Source organism: Nilaparvata lugens, chromosome 6 (assembly GCF_014356525.2).
Source record: "Nilaparvata lugens isolate BPH chromosome 6, ASM1435652v1, whole genome shotgun sequence".
NCBI classification, from domain to species: domain Eukaryota; kingdom Metazoa; phylum Arthropoda; class Insecta; order Hemiptera; family Delphacidae; genus Nilaparvata; species Nilaparvata lugens.
Window position 1 is genome coordinate 50,745,064 of NC_052509.1, and position 21,041 is coordinate 50,766,104.

Genomic DNA, 21,041 nt, shown 5'->3' on the forward strand with positions numbered 1-21,041 from the left:
TTGCTCTGAAAACTGGATTCTCATTCATAGGCAATAGATCCATTCACAGTTTACCAAGAATCTATTTCGTTGGAGCCGACAACTATCCTTAGGTTGATAGGTGTTAAATGCTATTCCAACCGTTTAAGGAAAAATTGGTAGCACGGCAAATGTTACCCCTGTGGTGGGACAGAATTACAAAATAAATATGTCCCAAATGGTACACCATGAAATCCCTGGTTATAGAAATTATTAGTAGATAGATATCTTGATAGGTTATGAATGGTTTGTTGCTGAGTGGGAAGTCGGTTCAAGAGAGATCAAGTTTTAATGAATCAGTGCATATTACAAAATGGCAAACATTAAAAATGATCTGAATCTTATAGCATTCTTAACACATAGATTTGATGAGCAAAATGCTAATTTTGATGCTAGGTTTGATGAGATGAAGCAAGAATTTGCTAGCATTAGACTAGAGCAGGCTAGTATAAACCTTTTATTGAAAAATGCACACGAAACATTGAAAGATGATCATGAAGATAGTAATGTTAAGATACAAGATCAACTCATTGAAGTTTCTGACAATGTAGGCCTAGTTACTGTTGTTGAAAAAATCAACCCTAATGAGATAGTAGAATTGAGTAAAGAAGTAGGTAGGGAGTTGTCTTTATTGAAAGTCAACTATCAAGAAAGTACTATTGCTACATTGAAGGTTAGGAAAACAGTAAACAAATCAAATGTTTCTATGGATCAGATTACTACATCGAAAGTTAGGAAAACAGTAAATAAAATGAATGATTACATGAGACAGGTTTCTGTGGAGGTTAGGAACAATGTAAACAAAATGAATGTTGCTTTGAGTCAAGTTGATGAGTTCAACTTTCAACTGAGAATTGAAAAGGTGTATGCAATGCATTCTCAAGTGAACATGACTGACTTTTGTGAGCAAAATGGCTTTGTTAAAACAAATGAACCCATGAATAAAATTATGTTCTTGAAGAAAACGAAACACAAAGTCACCATTGATGTGTTAGTATTCAAAGGTTGTTTCAAGTTGCTTATTACAAGATGATGACAGTGAATCACATGATGAAAGGGTATTCCCCAACACACAATGATTAGGAATCCTGTGTCATGCCGGGATTCAGAATAGCAATGACCGTAAATACTACGTATGGTAAGAGTCCATAATTGTATCTTTTTTCTTTCCTGTAGCCTATTTTCTTGGCCCTTAATCTTTTCAATTTTCGATTCTTTCCTGTCTTTGTGTAATATTCAGTAAATTTCTTCTATGATGCACATCTTAACCAATCTTGTCCATAGTCATTTAAATTTGTATTTTTTCTGAAATAATATTAGAAGTTGAAATAGTAGCTTATTTTCCTAATCTTTAATCTGTTGATAAAACTTAACTTTTCTAAAATCTATCCATTGTAGTGTAAAGAATTGTTTGCTTGTGACATATTTTTTCATCATGTATCACTTATTTTGTGTGTGTTGTTTTAGGGAATTTATTTACCCAGTTTTCTTTTTCTCTTGTTTGTATTTTTTAGGGAACTTATTTACCCAGTATTCATCTTGATCATCTTTGTATTATAATCTTGAAATGTTTATACTTATTATACAGTCTTTAAATTTTAAATTATTTTAAAAAATAAATGGTTCAATTTAAAACGTTTTGTTATATTATTAATTGAAATAAGTTTTTGTGATTGATATCTTTTTCAAAATTTTTAAATTTGTTTGTTCTATAAATTTTGATATGATTGATTATCGTTTGAAATGGATGCTGGAGTGTATGTAGAATTTTTAGTGGGGTTTGTTGATAGAATTTTGCTGGTATGTGATTGTTTTTTGAGATGGAAACCCATTATTGCCTAAAGAAGAAATAACAGAGGTTATGACTTAGAGAGGCAGTAATGAGATAATATTTTTTGTGTTGATTACTTATGTTGATTGCCATAGATGCAAAATAATGATTAATAATGTTGATTGCCATAGATGCAGATTACTTATGAATATTGTTTGCCTTTGAAGCAAAATATTATTGATGTTTTGAATGGTTTCTGTTTAATGATTGATAGTAAAGTTTTGTCATGAAATGTAGTTTGTGTTTAGAACATTGAAAAGTCGAAATAAACTATAGTATCCAACAAACGATGATTAACAATATTAAATAATTTGCTTTTTATACAATTTTTGAACAAAAATTAAAACTAAATAATTTCGAAACCCTGAATGATAAATCATAAATGTGAAATGAACTTGCTATAAATGCTATAAATGAAATGTTATACTAAATGATAATGAAATGCATATATATTATGAAATGATTGTGAATAGAAGACCAATGTCTGAAATTATTGAAATATGTATTGAAATTAAATTTTGTTGTGATAATCTGATGTTTTTTTACAATTTTGATAATGATACAGAGTGTTATGAAATTATATTTCTATTTTGAAGAATGGATTAAAATTTGATATTTGAACAGTGAATAGATGAAAATGAATTTTTTTAAATTTATCATTGATATGTCCATATTTCACAATTTATGTATTGCTGACTGTATAATAAGATGTTAACAAATTTCAATTTCATAAATACTTAAAAATAATTTTCATGTGTATTAGATTGTATTGATAGCCTAATCAAGTTTTTCTTTTAGTTTATAAGCATTTTAAGATAACAGGTACAGCACAGACATTAACATTGAAATAGTTATCATGTGAATCTCGAAATCAGCAACAAGTGAACGCCATGAAGAGTGTTAAGAACATTTGGGTGATTTTCGAACTAGTGTGACATAACTACGCCAATATCTACGCCTAAATCTACGCTGCGGCCTACACCAATAACTACGCCAATGTCAACACCAATATCAACACCAATAACTACGCCAAAATCTACGCCGATGCCTGTGCTGATGCCAACGCCAATATCTACGCCGATGCCTGCGCCGAAGCCAATATCTGCGCCAATGCTGATGCCAAAATCTGTGCCAATGCTGATGCCTACACTAATACCTACAACAATATCAACACTAATAACTACGCCAAAATGCCAAAATCTACGCCGATGCCTGTGCCAATATCAATGCCTGCGCCAATGCCAATAGCTACGTCAATGCCTGCGCCAATGCCAAAATCTGCGCCAATGCTGCACCAATGCCAATAGCTACGTCAATGCCTGCGCCAATGCCAAAATCTGCGCCAATGCTGCACCAATGCCAATAGCTACGCCAATGCCTGCGCCAATGCTGATGCCAACACCAAAATCAACGCCGATGCCTGTGCTGATGTCAATGCCTGCGACAATGCCAATAGCTACGCCAATGCCAAAATCTGCGCCAATGCTAATGCCAATGCCTGCGCCAATGCCAATGCCTGCGCCAATGCCAATATCAAAGCCGATGCCAACGCCGACACCAAAGCATACGCCAATAGCAATGCCAATGCTTATTGCTGACTTTGTATCTCAAACTTCAACACTACTGCATTACCTGGAGGTAATTGCCATCCATGTTCACATTCACAACTTTGAATTCAGAAGAACAGTCACAGTATCATGAAAGAATGATTCAAAAAATCCTCTCCTAAATTATTCCTGTATGCAGAACTCTAAACCTTGAAGGCTGAAAATATCAAAAAACCAAACCTTACCTAAATTAATCCTGTATGCAGCGTCTATCTCTTTTCCAAAAAACGAATTACATTGTCATTTCAAGCCTGAAATGTACATTGTATAATTACAAATATGATACAAAATTTATGTGACTCTGTATTGAATTTGGAATGCAGCCGTCTACTACAAACATGAAGCAATGCTAACTGAGATGTCACCTGTATCGAGTTTGATATGCATCAGTCGACTACAAGTATCAGCCCAACACTACGTGCATCCAGATCAGCCCAACACTTAACGTCATCACATTGGAGTCACACTTAACTGAAAATCATACTGAGTGCCTTAACGGACTGTTTTCCAAAATGTGCATCAATAAAATCAACCGCGTCAATAGTGAAAGAAATGAACATTTTTTGATTTATTGAAATTTTATGTGAAAATTAAATGTAACAATTCATCAATTCATTAAAAAAAAAAAAATAATAATAATAATAATTTTTTTATTCAACATACTAAATTTTTTTATGCAATAAAAATTAAATTTTCTATCTATTAATTTATGTGCAATTTCAAAAAACTATTCTTTACATATTAAACTTTCTGTTGAGATATTTTTCTTTAAATTATAAAGCTAAATCAAAAGTAATATTGATATTCTATATTTTGAGATATTGTTTGGAAACATATAACAAATGCTATTGATGAATTATTATAATAATTTTCAATTATAGGGTGACATGTATTGTTTTTCTAGAAAAAATTGTTACTGTTCTCGAATTTAAATTTCAACAATTTTCATTAGGGTCAATGTAAATTTTTTCTTTAAATTTTCAAACAGTAAAATTTTTTTATGTCAAGAGGGGGGTATTTGTAATATTACATTTTCTTCTCACATTTGAATCAAATCTTCAATTCGAGATCTATGGAACTTTATAGTAAATGTCAGAGTCATCAATAGACGGACAAACTTTTTGATGGAGAATTTATTATCGTGAATGTTTGTTGCATTGTTCCATGGTGTCACCGAGGCAGGGTTAACAAATTACTAGATAAATCGTTTATTTAAATAGAATATATATATAAATTTAAAATAACATTTTAAAATAAAGTTTTATTGAGAACAGATGTAGAATGTGAATTCTAAACTTATAAGTTATAATTTTTTGGTGATGTGTCTGAAAAAATCGATACTGAACGAGGCGTTGGCTTCGTGACTTGCAACTTATGTCTTTTCCTGTTCCTTCTTCTCTAAAAAATGGCTGGCTACAAGTGTTGTCGTGGAGTTTTGCTCTAAATCATTTCGTTTATTAATGTTTTAAATTGATTGATGGAAGCTATAGATAGTAATCGTCGAACAAACCCGCAAACAGACGACTCGAGGCTCTAGTCATAAGTAAGAACTTGATACGCTCGTTCAATGATCATGACAGTGTAATGTTAAAGTTGGTTAAGTTGAACATAAAATACTCACGTAGGAATAAAAGGGATAGAGTCTGTTCTCTTCGAGAAACCCGTACTCTTTCTTGGCGAGCATGTAGAGCAGTCCCCTCGGCCTTAGCCAGTCTCCCGACATGGGAAGTATGTTGACGGCATCACAGATCAGACAACGCATCAGGCGTCGATCCTGCAGGGCAGTCACCGTTTCGCTAGTCACTGTCGACAGTTTCACGCCTAAAACACAACAAACCATTCTAAAGAAGTTGACAAAAAAGCAACCATAAATTGAAAACAGCCCTATAGAGAGATACAATGAGAAAATATTTGACAATAGAAAATAGACTAATGCCTTGAAAAATGTATTTTTGAAAAGTAAATCAAAGATTTCTTCAGTTAGATTCTGCTTTGTTTAACGACAAACAAGAATAGCAACCCAGGTGCTTCGATGTGAATCAGGTGCTGTCTTTATAACGTAAAATGGACAATGGAAAGAAGCATGACCTACTTTTTGGGCTAGTATATGGATCAAAATTCGGGGGAGGAACAGGTTTGGGCTGTGCCTGTTGGTTAAAAACTAATCATTTTAATAAATTGAGAATCAATAAATGAATGAATCCATGGGGAAAAGATAGCACATGAAAGAAGATATCACATATCCTACCATATCACTATACCATACCTTGGTATAGGTAGTGTATGTTCCAAATTTGAAGAAAATTCTTTGTTTGTTAACTCAAGCCGATTACTGTCGACTACTGTTTGTTTTTACTGTTTTGGCCGGGTGAGAGTGTAAGAACGGCAGAGTATGAGAGACTACCATCGTCACATAGCTTCACGAAAAAGAACTACCAGGAGCATCAGCTAGAGTAAACATTGAAAATTGGAACATAAATGCCTTATACCAAGGGATATATTATTGTGCTATTATTCCTCTATGGACTCATTAATTTATTGATTCACGAGTCATTGAAAGATTAGGAAGGACCAACAGGTACAGCCCAAAACGGCCCTGGCCCGAATTTTGTTTCATATACAGTACTAGTCTATATAAGTTCCCTGTATTGCACTGTTGACGACAAATTTCAAACAATATTTGGAATTTATTATGATATCAATAGACAAGATGGAGTTCAATAATTATTCTAGACTTTACTACTGTTCTTGTGAAATAATATTACATATCCTACGGCTATAGCTGATAAAATAAACAAACGAGTTCACATATGCTGGCTATTATCATTGAATACATGCCTCTTCAATTGTCAAATTTACGTTATAGACAGCACCTTATTAACATCGAAAAACATGGGTTTTTAGCCTTGTCTATCGTAAGAAAAATCAGATCCCTTTATAGCTCTTCAACTCTGCCAAATCGTTTGTAGGTTATGAAAGATTATATTGATATTCAACAGTTTCTCAACTGTTAAAATTCAAAATTTTTAGTTTCTTGTTTTTGATTAAAAATTGCTAAATTTAATAAAAGTGGAATCATAACCTCATTTCGGACTTTTAAAATATTATCTAAATTTAGGGGAGAAACAGTACAAGTGTTCCTTAGTTTTTCTTTACCATTCAGTGCTTTCTTGTGAAAATAATAGATAAAATGAAATAAAAAATATTGAACTATCAGAATATTAATTCGTTAAGATGTATAAAAATATTAATTCAATCTATGCGATTAACTCGATCTTAATAGAAAGATTTATTTCATCTCAATAGTTAAGATATGAAAATAAGATTATTCTCTTACCTGATTTTATTCTATAAGTGAAATGATAAACATCAGCGACTAGTTTTGGAGAGGCGCCAAATTTGTGAATGAACAGTTCATCTATACAGGATGTGAGCTTTAATAGGTAGCTGTCTGTAAGGCCATTCTCGTTACCTGCAATAGTAATGAAATAAAATTAATCAACTGTAGTTGATAGAAATAGGATCAAATAATAATATTTGAATCGCTTCTAATGGTGCTGAGGAAAGTTCAACAAAAATTTAAATTAGTCAAAATATAACAGTTTTCATAGTTCATCAACAGTTATATGGATTTAAATCAAAATAATAAAACATTGACTTGATATGCGTCTCCTTCAACTGTGTTAAAATAATAAATGAGTTGAAGCATCAATGGACATTGAACAATCTACATTATATATCTCAATGAACATGCATTGTTAAAGTATAACTAGAAAATTGAACAGTTCTCTAAAAATCTCTAAGAATTTCCGGGTTAGTGGCCGAACTAAATTGGATTTGGCACAGCATTGATGTCATACTCAACAATTTCTTCATAAAGAGTCACAAACGTTTTAAAATAATACCGTTCGAAATGGAATTATCAAATAAAGATAATAGTTATAAATAGGTGATTGAACTAGAACTAACCTATTGTAAGACAGTCATCTTCATCGAATTGAATATATTTATCTAGATAGTTTTGTTGGAAGCCCCATACTTTTGGCAGAAGATGACGTGGGAATTTCGGCAAAGGTCCTGAAAACAGTAATTGACAATATTAATTAATTAAATATAATACAATAAATAAATAATTATTAATTGAAAAATAATAAATAATTGTAATACATTTTTAGAAAAGGTTCAGATCTAGGTGAAATGGAACAATTCTTAGTTAAAAGAATTTTAACATATTAGATAAATAGTGATGGTGATGTACTTGTGAAGACAAGCAATCATATATTTCACAAATCATTCACAAAGAGGCTCCATATGCACCTGCCGTTGAAAGGGTGACCACTCCAAGAGCCAAAATCCTCTAAACACAATTTATGAGTTTAATATTCGCTTCCCGGTGGTTCGGACCTCACCTAAAACTGTAGGTCCACTCATCTCTCATCATCATCATCATCATCATCATCATCATTATCATCATCCGTCTAGTTTTCATTCTACACACAAACTCAATCATTGTGGGGAATATTCACTATTTAATTGATGTTCTGTACTGTATAAATATTGATGATTTGTGAATGAAACATTTGATTTGATTACCGACGCATAAGCCTAGAGCTCATGTGGGCATCATTCTCAGCAAAAGAATATTCTCATTCAAAAGCCACTATATTAAAAATCTAGCAAAAATCAAAACATTGAATTTGGTGTGATTCTATGGATATGAATTGAAGCGTTAGGTAGAAGGTACGTACTTTCTTTGACAGGCACTAAAGGAATGAAATGGTTTCTAGCTGCATTGGACCAAGCTACGCAAATTGGAGGATTGGGGACGCCTTTCTTGCTACATGATTCGGGCGATGAAAGGCCGGGAAGGAAGAGAGCTGTAAAACAAACAAAAACATAACAATGACATGAACATTTACATTAACAGTATAGACTATTATTTGCTTTATTAGTGTTATCATCATCTTTATCCTCACAAATACAACATATACAGAGTGAGCATAAATTATTATTGAACACATTATTCATAGGTGATGAATAAAAAAATAACTAATAGTAGTAGCAAGCGTATTTTCATGGCAAACATTAGTGTAGCTTCTATAATTTGTGATTACATTAATAGAAACACAGTCGAATCAATGGTGGGGTGACACAGTCGGCTCAATGGTGTGGGGTGAAAGAGCGCCAGGAGAAAGCTATGTGCATTCTGTGATTTCACGAAAGCAAATACGTAATCGGTTATTATCGTTCAAATACATTTTCATTTAGACGTTTAGAGTAAGGAGGTCAAATATAAAGTTGTAAGCAAGGAAGTTATGTAATAATAATAATAAGCTAAAACAAAGAATTGAAGCCATAATTCAGGACACCACTTCAGATCGACAATGTATGGCGTGAAATCGAATATCGTCTAGACATGTTATGTGCAACAAAAAGTGCTCATATAGAAATTTTACGAACTTGTCATGTCTTATAAATAAAAAAAACTACTTTAAATTGGATTTTCAATAAATCATTATCCATGTAAATACACTTACTCATTTTTTTTATTCACCTATGAAATGTGTCCAATAATTTATGCTCGAACTCTGTATAATTTCTAGTTATCTAGAGTTTGGTTTCTAATGTCTTTGAATTTGCTATAATTTTCAATTTAGAATATAGTTTCCAATATCTAGCTTTGGGCAGAAATTGGTCTTAAATTATGTAAAAAAAAAGTTAAAGTAAATTCGTATGGCTTTTGTTGGTGGGGAGTCCCTTGCGGGAAGGTCCCACCGCCTGAATATATCATTTAAGCCGTTAATGGGCCTTACGACTGTCATACTTCAGCCACGACCAACAGTTTTCACGTGCCGTGCCCATCCGATAACACGGAAGTGATCTGTTTAAAAAACTTTTGGTAATGAGAGGGTTTGAGCCCGGGATTTCTATGCTGCTACGCAAGCGCTCTATTTAAATTATGTAAACACAGGCATACTGTTAACTTTTTTGAAATATTTTACAATATCTCAAAATCACACCACTATAAAAATACCCAATACTGGAATCACACAATTATAACCTTGTTACTGTTGAAAATATTCAAGCATATTTGACATTAAACTATTGTATCATTCATTAAAATAATATATTACATTCATCTTATTACATTATGAAACATTGAAATATTACAGTCTCCTGAAACGCTATAGATACAATGAACAAACTAATAACATATACAGTAGAACTTCGATAATTCGAACCTTCTATAATTCGTAATTTCTATAATTCGAAGTAAGAGCTCCGGTCCCTTGAAAAAACCTCTTTAATTCGTAGAAAAACAATGTATTTTGGTTCCCTCCATAATTCGAAGTAAATCTGCTGGTTCTGGTCAATCCTGAGACTCTGTAATTCGAAGTAACATCGGTCATAACACTCTATAATTCGAAGTTACCAAGGAGTGGGAGTGATGGCGTATTTCTCTCGCAAGAGAATGGGTGAGAGGGCTATGCGCGCATGCGTAATATCTTGTCAACAAGAGATGTCGACGATTCAGTTTTCTCTGCCTTGGTATCCATTGAAAACGCAATTGATCGTGCTAGAACGGACCAATTTAAGCAGTCAAAAATAACTGACTTTTTTAAATAAGATAATCTTGATTTTTCTCATAGTTACTGTATCGTATATCCCTTATTTTTCACTAGTACTGTATAATTCAACTACGATTCAAAAAAACTTTCAAATTAGAAAAAAAACACTTACTTTGAGTAATGACGATCGTTTCGACCTGATGTTGATCTTCATCAGACTGAGAAACAGTTAAATCTTGCAACAAGGTTATAAATTGGTAACAAGATTCAACTGTTTCTCAGTATGGAGAAGACCAACACCAGGTCAGAACAGTCGTCATCATTCAAATTCAGTGTTTTTAACTGAATTATAAAAATGTTTTTTAAATGAATGTTTTCATACAGTGATTATTTTAGTTTATCTCTTTGCCTCGTATTCAGTTTGTTACATTGTTTGTTATATCCTTGTGAGAATTTGGGGTTTTCGCGTTCTTTTTCCTTTAAATTATGTGCTTGTACAGTTGTAGTGGTACTGTATTCCATATCTGAATCATTCCATATCTAATCTTATCTTGAAAATACAGTATAAAAACTAGGCGTAGGCTATATAGGGCATTTAGGCTACTTTGATTATTTTTGTACAGTAATTATTTTAGTTTATCTCTTTGCCTCATTTTCAGTTTTGTTATATCCCTGTGCGAATTTGTATTTTTTCCGTTCTTTTCCCTTTAAATTATGTACTTGTACAGTAGTGGTACTGTATTCAATATCTGAATCATTCCATAATCTAATCTTATCTTGAAAATATAAAAACTAGGTGTAGGCTTTATAGGACATTTTACTTTGATTATTTTATACAGTAATTATTTTAGTTTATCTCTTTGCCTCGTATTCAGTTTGTTACATTGTTTGTTATATCCCTGTGAAAATTAGTACAGTATGGGAAAACAGGAGAATACAGTACTTTATATACTACCTTCTATAATTCGTATTTTTTTCTCTACAAGCTTCCATAATTCGTAACTTCGGTAATTCGTAAACTTCCATAATTCGTAGTAAAGCGTCGGTCCCTTGAACTTCGAATTATCGAAGTTCTACTGTATAATTAAATATAATATTATAATATATAAGTAAATTAATATTTGTAATTAACGATACATTTTGAAATAAAAATTTTGTTTGAAACATACCTGAATACTCAGCTGAAGTGTTTATGCCAGACAGGTTATCGAGAAGTAGTATTGGTCTCCTGAGTAGGTTGGCCAAGCCGAATATGTGAACATTCCTCAAGCCTAGTATCTCGTCATCGAGAGGGTGGTAGTCGGGATCACATTCCTGGATAATACAAGGCCACTCGGATCGGTTTATGAAATCACCTAACAGAGCCTGCAACAAAATAGTTTAAATTTAATTGTAATTGCTTGTGTGTACATAATGGCATAAAGAAAATATACAATAAGAAGATATCCCATGGTATAGAGCGTTTATGTTCCAAATTTCACTGTCAACTCAAGCCAATAGTCCTATAGTGAGCTCCACGTTATAATGGCAGTGAAGAAAGATAGGAGAAAAACGTTGCCAAGTCTCTAAATTTTGCCACTGAGTGTACACAGTTGTTACTCAATTCATCCCATTAAATTTGATCTAATAATAATCATCATTTCCTTGATAGTATTGTCAATCGTACACTGCCAATATAACGTGGACCTCACTAAAGTGGGAAGTTATTTTTCGTAAAGCTATGTGACGCTGGTAGTCTCTCATACTGTGCCGTTCTTACACTCTCAACCGGCCAAAACGCCACAGAATAAGTACAGAATGGAAACTTGTAATCAATCGCCTATCTAACCAATGCTTTTTACATGACGCCAATACTAAACACGTCACGTGACCTTGGGAAGTTCCAATCCTGGTCTTCTGATTGGCTCGTGACAGTGAATGAGATCAATTGATCCGGATCATTAAAGTGATCCGAACCAACCATCAATACTATTACAATGCGGCGCTTCCTAACAAGATGACGGATTTTAGCGTCATGGTACTAGCCAAGTTTCCATACTGTATGTATACTGTGAAAACACTACTAATAGACAGTAGTCGACAGTAATTGGCTTGAGTTAACCAAAGATCTGCTTGAGATTTGGAACATAAAAAACCTATTATAGCATGGGCTATCTACTTATGCTATCTAATCTCTTTGTTATAACATCGTGTAACTCAAAGTTTGTGTGTGGAAAATGGTAAGGATGGTTGTAATGAGAGGACCTGTTGCTTCAAAGTGGATATTCCCACATAACAGTATCAGTAAACGTGTCACTGTTGTAGGCTATTCACTGTAGATGAATGTATTGACTAAAATAATTAGATGATGAATGACATGAATTAACGTGGAAATTGGATAATTGGATTGAATAATTGAATAATTCCTGGAGAAGCAAAGATACTTTGCGCATTAATTACAGATTAAATTTTTCCACAGATGTAATAAAATATGGAAAATATGTGTTAATAATGGATACAAATTTCATGTAGTTCAACTTGCCTTATATTTACTGACGTCACTTCGATTTAATTTCATCACTATTTACTCCATTTTAGAAAAAATAAACTACAAAATCATTTTAATCACTTAAACCACCATTAAAATTATTTAATTTGAGGACCAGACCTTATTAATCGTTTCTAGAGTCGGCAGGGCAGGAAGCTCTCCGATTGGCTGATAGGGTTGGCGCCTGAAAATATTGGCGCTTAATATGGTCTGACCATACTTCGTTAAAAATGCTGTCAATTCCGTCGAAAATGTTTGGAATTGAATAAGAACTAGCTACCTGATAATTACGTGCACGTTGATTAAAAATAGTTGTTGCGGATGAATATTGTTTATCTTCATTGCCAAAATAAAATATCTATTTTGGAATAACATATTTTTCTACTGTAATCGGTGCGGGAAGCTAGGATTAATTTACTAGGTGGAGGAAAATTCATTCCTGAAAAATAAAAAGTAAAAGAAATAAGCCCAAAATTTGTTGGTAATACTCTTGCTAATAATAGACATGTAACAGAAATCTAACCATTAATTTCAATTGACACTTATAATAATTATTATACCAATTATTAGAATAAAATAGATTGAGAATAATATTACATTCTGAACCCTCAAGTTTCTAGCATCCTACTACCTAGTAGCATTACAAGCTTATAGATTACTAGCATCATATAACGTTGACCATTCTACAATCGTGTCATATAAACTTATTTTTCTAGTCCAATCTTGCAACAAACACTCTTTAACACACTACACAAAAAATAAATAAATTCGTATGGCTTTTGTTGGTGGGGAGTTCCTTGCGGGAATGTTCCACCGCCTGAATATATAATTTAAGCCGTCAATGGGCCTTACGACTGTCATACTTCAGCCGGGACCGACAGTTTAACGTGCCCATCCGATAACACGGGACACACTACACAAATAGCATCAGTCAAACTTGAAACTTCAGTCGGTCCATCTTGTCAGTATATTTGAGCCGTCAATTTTTTACCAGCGGCCACAAACTAACTCATACCATAGAGGGCATAGAGAAACGGAGTACTAGTAATATCTATAATCTCTGCTCATACAAAACTGATCTACTGTTCCTCTTAATTTTTTACTATTGTCTGTGAATAAATAAATAAATAGTCCTCACCTGACGACTATTAACAATATTTCAGCCGGTAACGTGCCCATTTCCATATGATAATGAGTTGAGCACTTACTTGATGCTGTTCCAAGTGACTGGTAAAATGCTGTTCAAGCAAATTACGAGTAATATTATTACTACGATTATCTAATTACTTGTTGTAATTATTACGATTTGAGCACTAACTTGATACTGTTCCAAGTGAGAGGTTAAATGCTGTTTGAGCCCCAGTCGCAGTGGATACCAGAACAGCTGACGGCCAACCAACGCACGCGACACCGCGTGCACCAAGCAATGGCCGTCACCATCCACGTGCAGTGGTACCAACACTTCGCTGGAAAAAACAAGAATTACATTCAAAACAAACGAACCAACTGTCTCAACGAATATGGGTGCTAACACACAGTGCAGCGGCGAAGGTAGCTACAAGCTTGAGTGTTGAATGTAATGCAAGTGTTTACAGAGACTCTTAATAATAATAATAATACTGAGGGTGATGCCAACATAAGCTCATAGGTTTGTGCGTGGGTAATGAGTGAGAGGGATGATGATGATGATGAGAGATGACGACTACTTTTTAGGTAATCGGGACCGACGGCTTATCGTCTCCTCCAGAAGACTTTATTTTTTATAGTCACTAAATATATGACTAAATAATGGAGCACTCTGGTAGCGAGTAGTGAAACGGTATGTTTCAACCCATTTCAATACATGCATTATTTCAGAGTCTCCTACATAGTAGCCAGGAGGTCCTAATTACAGTTAACACTCTCAAGCCTGAAGTTTAATACATTTGTTTTTATAATTATCAAATTAAAATTGATTGATTATAAGAATGAGAAAAAGCCTGCAACAATCCTCGGTGAATTCAGAAACTTGAAGTGAAATTGCTGCGTTATCTCCTATTTACATAGCCATTTTTTATTATTTCAGTATTTTCACAACTCTAGTCTCATTTTCATTTCCTTTATCAGTTCATTAGTTCGTAAGTAATGATGCGTCAATTGTGTATTTCCTATCAAGTACAAGTATAAGACATTTCCTTTCTTTATTTATAAGATTTAGATTGGAATTTTTCAAATCATTAATGCATTGGTTTCTACGAGAGCTGAATAAAAATATAGAAGCATGCAATATTTTTCAGCAATATTCATTAATCTGTTTCAATAATATTAGAAGTAATTATTTTGGACTATGTGTAACTTCATCTAAATTTGGAAGAGGAAAGGCACAAGGTTACCTTATTTTTTCTATCCCCATGATATTGATGATGTAGCCTACTTATTGTAAGAATCAATAAAGAATAAACTGAACTTACTTCCTGAAAGTGTATTTTCAACCTTGTCTTGGTTGGATAAACTTCCACAGCTTATGAGTGAATTTCCAGATCAAGACATTAAGTTATAGAATATTCATGAATGATTCATGATAAATGAATATTTATTATATATATACTACTATGAGAGGTTGAAATGTGTATTGTGAGCACATTATTATTGTAAGCCAAATATAAATGTGTGTATTTACATAAACACAGAGGTTTTTGTGTATTATGCATACAGCATAATCACACAAAAATAATAAGATTTTGTGTGATTACAAAATAGATAAGCTACCATACTCACATATCATCATTGTAAGTCTTTAAAAGCTGAAGTGTATCAGCTAAATAATTAGTGCTGCCGGTTTGATCGTAGCCATAACCAGGAATATCCAAAAGTCTAGACTCAATACGGAATGTTCTATCTCCTAACACACTACAATCTAAAGTGGACCTGTAAAATACAAAAATATTGAAATATTTTAAATGGTCTATATATTTCACAATAAAATGTTTAAAATTTACAAAGAAATTGTAGTCAGCCGAACAGTCTAGGAAGTCTTAGTAGCTACCTATCATTTGTTTCTATAATTTGTTTCAAGATTCTTTTAGTACAGTTTAATAAAGATTCTTTTACTAATTAAAGTTTAATTATAAAAAATTATCAGTAAAATAAGTCATGCAAGTAACAAATTTAATTGAATTAATTCTTCAATGTTGTTTTCCATCACGAACTGCTTATTATTAAATCACTTTTTGCTATTAGAAAAAACGACTAGCAGTCAGATATTCTACAATAAACGAATTAATCACTCACTTTGACAACGAGATCTTTCGGCAGGTTCGCCATCTTCTTGGTTGTGAAGAAGATGGCGAACCTGCCGAAAGATCTCGTTGACAAAGTGAGTGATTAATTCATTTATTGTAAAATATCTGACTGCTAGTCGTTTTTTCTAATAGCAAAATCCATAAATGAATGTCATTTGGAGAATAATGAAGCTTACCTGCCAATTATGTCAGTCAAGGGTTTTGCTTGGCCTGAGCGTCTGTCCATACCATAGTGAGCCAATAACGGTGATATCAATTTATGGTGGAAATTTGACATACCATGTACTTTTATCTGAAAAAACAGAATTATTTCAACTAATGTATAATAACAATATGATATAACTGATACTGTATGAACTGGCAATTGAACAAAATGTTTCTTTCACAACTCTTCTAAATTTCTGAGAAACAGGTAGCCATAGGAAGAGTAAATCATGAATGGATGACTGAGGTTCACTATTAACTGGAAGGTTCCATTGAAGAAAAATATGAATGCTTCCCATTCAACCAATTCTGACAGTGAATTTAACTATAAAATAGAAAGCATTGGTTATTTTATGTTTGCTTTCTGCATTGAATACCAACATAATTTGTGAGAGTTGAAACACTATCTTCCAAAATGATACACTTCTTCATTACATGATAGAGAAATTAAAATGAGTACTTTAATTATATAATGGAATATAATAAAGTGAATATTGTATGGGGAAAGTTGAAATAGGTTGGATTCTATTCTCTAAGTTGATTATGGATTCTATATCTATTACTTATTATTTGTTGCAATAAGCATTATCTATCAATGGTTAGGAGTTGGAAGTGTGGAGTGCACTTGTGAAACACAGACCCTATGGTGTACCACAGGGCTCAATCAATTTTAGACCCTCTGCTTTTCATCCAGCTCATGAATGATTTCTCTAAAAACAAGAGAAATAATCTGTCATAAATAATATTAATTTATTTACTTTATGATACTCTTCACCACAATGACTGTTATAGTGGAAAAACAATGGATGGAGCAGTCGAGCTAGGTACTGAACAACGGCAAGGGCTGATTCACAGCAAACAGGATGAAGCTGAATGAGGAGAAAACGAATTTTGCAATCTGCTCCCTTAATAGATCTGCAGCAGAGACCGAGCTAGTGGAGCTGGTTGGCTTTTAGGTAGACGACAGGTCGAGGAGAAAAACCAACAAATATGAGAGGTTTCCAGGAAACTATCCAAGGTGATCTACGCCTTCTCAGGAAGTAAGACACATCGTCGGCAGGAAATACCTTGCCACATCTTAACATTCCCTGTTCCTCAGCCACATTGTGTACTATGAAGCCAAGCTCCTGCTTGCCAAGGTGTTCTGCCGCTTCCGAAGACGCCAATAAGAAAAATCACATTCTCAGGTCACGGAAATCACTAATCTTTTCAAATACCTGAGGATCACTATACACGGCCAGCATATATTGTCCTCCCTGATATGTTAAGGACAATCTTCAGCTGCTTTAAAAAGGAAAAAAGGTCCACTCATAAAATACCCACTATGCTGCAGATTTGAAGTTCCCGCACAGCAGACTCGTTGGTAGAGGTCACAAGATATAAAATGAGACATAAACTTGGTCGTTGCAAAGGACTGGTGTTTCCAGATGACCAGCGTCTTAATTCTCTGATCACATGCAGTAGCATAACCTGCATGGTTATTCGTGCTGTGGAGGTGCTTGACTCCCAAAAAGAGGTTCCTCGTAGAAATCCTGCAGTGATTATAATAATTTCCAGTGGCTTTTCCAGGAGTTTATTTTCCGTCACGTGCTTCCTGATTTTGTCTAGGAGAGCTGTTAAAAAATCTTATTGCCTGGGATGGGAAAGTAGTGTAGTTCCCTGCGAGTTGGCTTCGGGGCACAATCAGTGGCATGTCGTGTATTGTGGTTGTGCTTGTGACTCCTACTATATAGGACTCAACTCTTATTTTTTTCCAGAGTGGGAATACCTAATAGTTTGTTTATTCAGTTTGTTCTCGACATCCGGAACCCTCGCTTCAAACATTCTCTACACTGGCCGTATAGGCCTACATGCAGAGTGAGAGGGGAAGTATTACTTGTGATGATGTCACTCGAGTTGTGAACTGTTTGAGCAACTCGGTTAGTAGAGATATTTATGGTATGACCAGTGCTACTATTAAGGATATATTAGGTCTTATTGTTGCTCCCCTGACTGCTTGTATTAATCTGTGTTTCCAGCAGTCTGTATTTCCTTCTCAGTAGTGCCTGTCTTTAAGAAGGGTGATAGGCATGATCCTACTAACTATAGGCCTATCTCCATCCTGCCTATTATATCGAAGATATTTGAAATCCTTATTGCTGAGCAACTCCTTGCTTATTGTGACCAGTGCGGCCTGTTTGCGACCACCCAGTTTGGTTTCAGGAAAAATAGATCCACCACTGATGCTGTAGATTTCCTGCTTTCCAAAATATTTTATTGCTTTGAGGCACGTGGACTTGCTGGGCTCACCTTGTGTGTGCTATTCTCGTGGACAAGCTTAGGCATTATGGTGTGGGACCGTCTCCTCTCAAACTGATTCAGGCCTACCTGGGGGGTCGCAGACAGGCGATGCTGGCTAATGGAGTTCTCTCTGAGATCAGGGATTGTGTTGACTGTGGAGTGCCTCAGGGCTCTGTTCTGGGGCCTCTGTTGTTTCTTATTTCAGTTAACGACATAGCTCAGGTGGATGGCAGGTGTGTTGTCTGTTATGCGGACGACACCACCTTCTTCAATGCTGGTCGCGAGATGGGAGGGCTGAGGGCAGCTATGGTGGAGACTGGGGCATTTGCGTCGGACTGGTTCTCTGCCAATCGCTTCCTCCTCAATGAAGACAAAACACAGTCTATTGTGTTCAGTCTCAGAAATGGGAATGAATACAATTTTGCCCCCGTCAAACTGTCAGGGTTTATCCTTGATAGGAAGCTCTCATGGGGCGAGCACATTGAGACAGTCTGCGCCAGGTTGAACAGAGTGGTTTTCCTGCTGACAGGTCTCAAATACAGTGTGCCACCTTATTATCTTAAGATGTGCTATTTTGGCTTTTTTCAGAGCGTGATTTTATATGGCCTCGCCCTCTGGGGTGGAGCCACAGATGTCGCCCGAGTCCTTCGTCTCCAGAAGAGGGTCCTGAGGATTATTTGTGGGGCTGGTAGATTAGCCCACCGTCTTCTCCCTCTATGTTCTTCATACCCTTTGCAGAACACATGCAAACGTGGGGTTGCTCTTGACCCGACAAAGCTTCCACCCGTATGAGACTAGGGGTAGACTCAGGCTGGATTTACCCTACCAGAGGCTGAGCAGAACTCGGACTGGTCTGGCTCATATGTCTATCAGCCTCTATAATAGGCTGCCTCTGTTGGCCAGGGATCTGCCTGCTGTGCGGTTTCGAGGGGCTCTGAGGAGCCTGCTGACGGATCACCCTCTGTACTCACTCCGTGAGTTCTTTATGTTGGAGAGCAGTGTGGTGAGTGCCTATTTTCTTATTTGATTTCTGCCTCCGGACAGTTGTTTTTCTTTTAATTTTTTGACGTGTCCCAATGGGCTTCACTTTAGTGATCCCTTTTATGGACCTATTTAATTAAATACTAAAAAATATAAAGGATTGCAAGGGAGACATTAACACCCGTACATCCCCACCACGCCAGCCACTCTATCACCGTTTGAGTGGTTGAGGCTCATGTTATATTATCTTGTAGCCTCTAATCAGAGAGGTTTACCAGCTATTTTTCTAGGTAAGCTATTTTTCGCGGAAGAAACAGTTTTGGGCTGTGCCAGTTGGTCCTTCCCCAATCATTTTAATAAATTATGTTTTGTGTATCAATGAATAAATAAATGTTTTTTTGAATCCCCCACATGGGTAGTAGGTACTTACCAAGTCAGGTCCTCTTTTAGGCACAACATGTTCGTTGAATATGTTTTTGATAATACTAGTCAAACTAGCAGGCAAGTTATCAAGTGGGACAGTATTTTGAAGTTTGTCGGTTTCATGAGTCTGACCACAATGGCGGCATGTAATTCGCGAGTCCGTTGACGAGAATTTCAAAGGATTGCGACAAACTTCATCTGGACAAACTCCGCTCTGCATTCTAAAATAAATGAAAAATTTAAATAAGTATCATTAGGTACTATTAAATATAGTCTACAGAATAAGTAAGCAGACGTTACCGATAACATCAACAGTTTTTACTATAGATCTAAAAATTCTACTATTCATCATGTAAAAAAGTCATTTTATTTTAAATTCTATTCCATTGCTTCTTTAACAAATAAATATTTTATTGGTCACAAACATTTCCAGTATAGGCTACATGGACTAGAATAGGGTCATAACGGTACATCGCATGATACTAGAGTGGAATAGCTATGACCATTTTCAATAATTATAGCAACGTCACTCAAAGTAAATAATGAATAACATTATGAAACTCCTGATTATAGCCTAGAGAACTTTCCAATACAACGTGACATAAATTACATTGATTATTCACAAATTGAATACATGGTAGAGTTTGAAATAAGTTGGAACATGCAAAGCTTACTTTGTTTTATAGATTTGGCTGGTTTATATGAAAGTTTTTTGTCAGAAAATAAGATGATTCATGCAATAACTAGTAGAAAACAAAGTGTTGACAAAGAAAGTTAACCAATGTCGAATTAAAAATGGAAAAGATAACTTTCCCATACCTGGTTTACTCAAACGTTCGTCCAAAATGAAGGTACCGTACTCAAGCTTTCAGGATGAAATACATTTAAATTTTTAATTCAAATTTTAATACAGAACTTTTTAATAACTTTGTACAGTACTAATTTCTGCTTTATTCTACTTTCCAGCTGACTTGATATACAGACAAAATACGAGTTATGTTATGGAGTTTGTGCAATAGTAGAAAGAAAAATTTCCCGATTCTGTTGTACATATTATGGCGATGAAAATAACTGCATTCAATAATGAATATTCAACTATAAATTTAAAAACTTCATCAGATCAGTTTACATTGCTCATTTTTTCATATTAACAATTTATTCTCAAACAGCAGTAATGAAAATTAGAAACTTGATTTTTTATTTGAATGGAGCACAAAATATTTCTTCCCGCTAATGACAGTAGTAACCAGCCAATGATAGAACAGAATCTTGACAGCTGGTACGTAATTGGGTGTTTATTTTGGCGCTTAAATTTAAATG

At 34.6% G+C, this 21,041-nt stretch overlaps 1 protein-coding gene across 1 annotated transcript in view; it reads right to left on the reverse strand.

Moving 5' to 3' along the window:
* LOC111057325 (deubiquitinating protein VCPIP1-like) overlaps nucleotides 1–20,678 on the reverse strand; it is a 35,896-nt gene extending 15,218 nt beyond the window's left edge. Inside the window, exons 1-10 of the mRNA XM_039431106.1 lie at nucleotides 20,541–20,678; nucleotides 19,729–19,942; nucleotides 16,010–16,125; nucleotides 15,310–15,459; nucleotides 13,871–14,018; nucleotides 11,195–11,390; nucleotides 8,205–8,333; nucleotides 7,426–7,533; nucleotides 6,794–6,928; nucleotides 5,078–5,277 (exon numbers count right to left, since the gene is read on the reverse strand). Coding sequence (XP_039287040.1) covers nucleotides 5,078–5,277; nucleotides 6,794–6,928; nucleotides 7,426–7,533; nucleotides 8,205–8,333; nucleotides 11,195–11,390; nucleotides 13,871–14,018; nucleotides 15,310–15,459; nucleotides 16,010–16,125; nucleotides 19,729–19,941 — 1,395 coding nt within the window. The 5' untranslated portion in view covers nucleotide 19,942; nucleotides 20,541–20,678. The remainder of the gene's footprint in view (nucleotides 1–5,077; nucleotides 5,278–6,793; nucleotides 6,929–7,425; nucleotides 7,534–8,204; nucleotides 8,334–11,194; nucleotides 11,391–13,870; nucleotides 14,019–15,309; nucleotides 15,460–16,009; nucleotides 16,126–19,728; nucleotides 19,943–20,540) is intronic.
* Nucleotides 20,679–21,041: the final 363 nt, after the last annotated feature.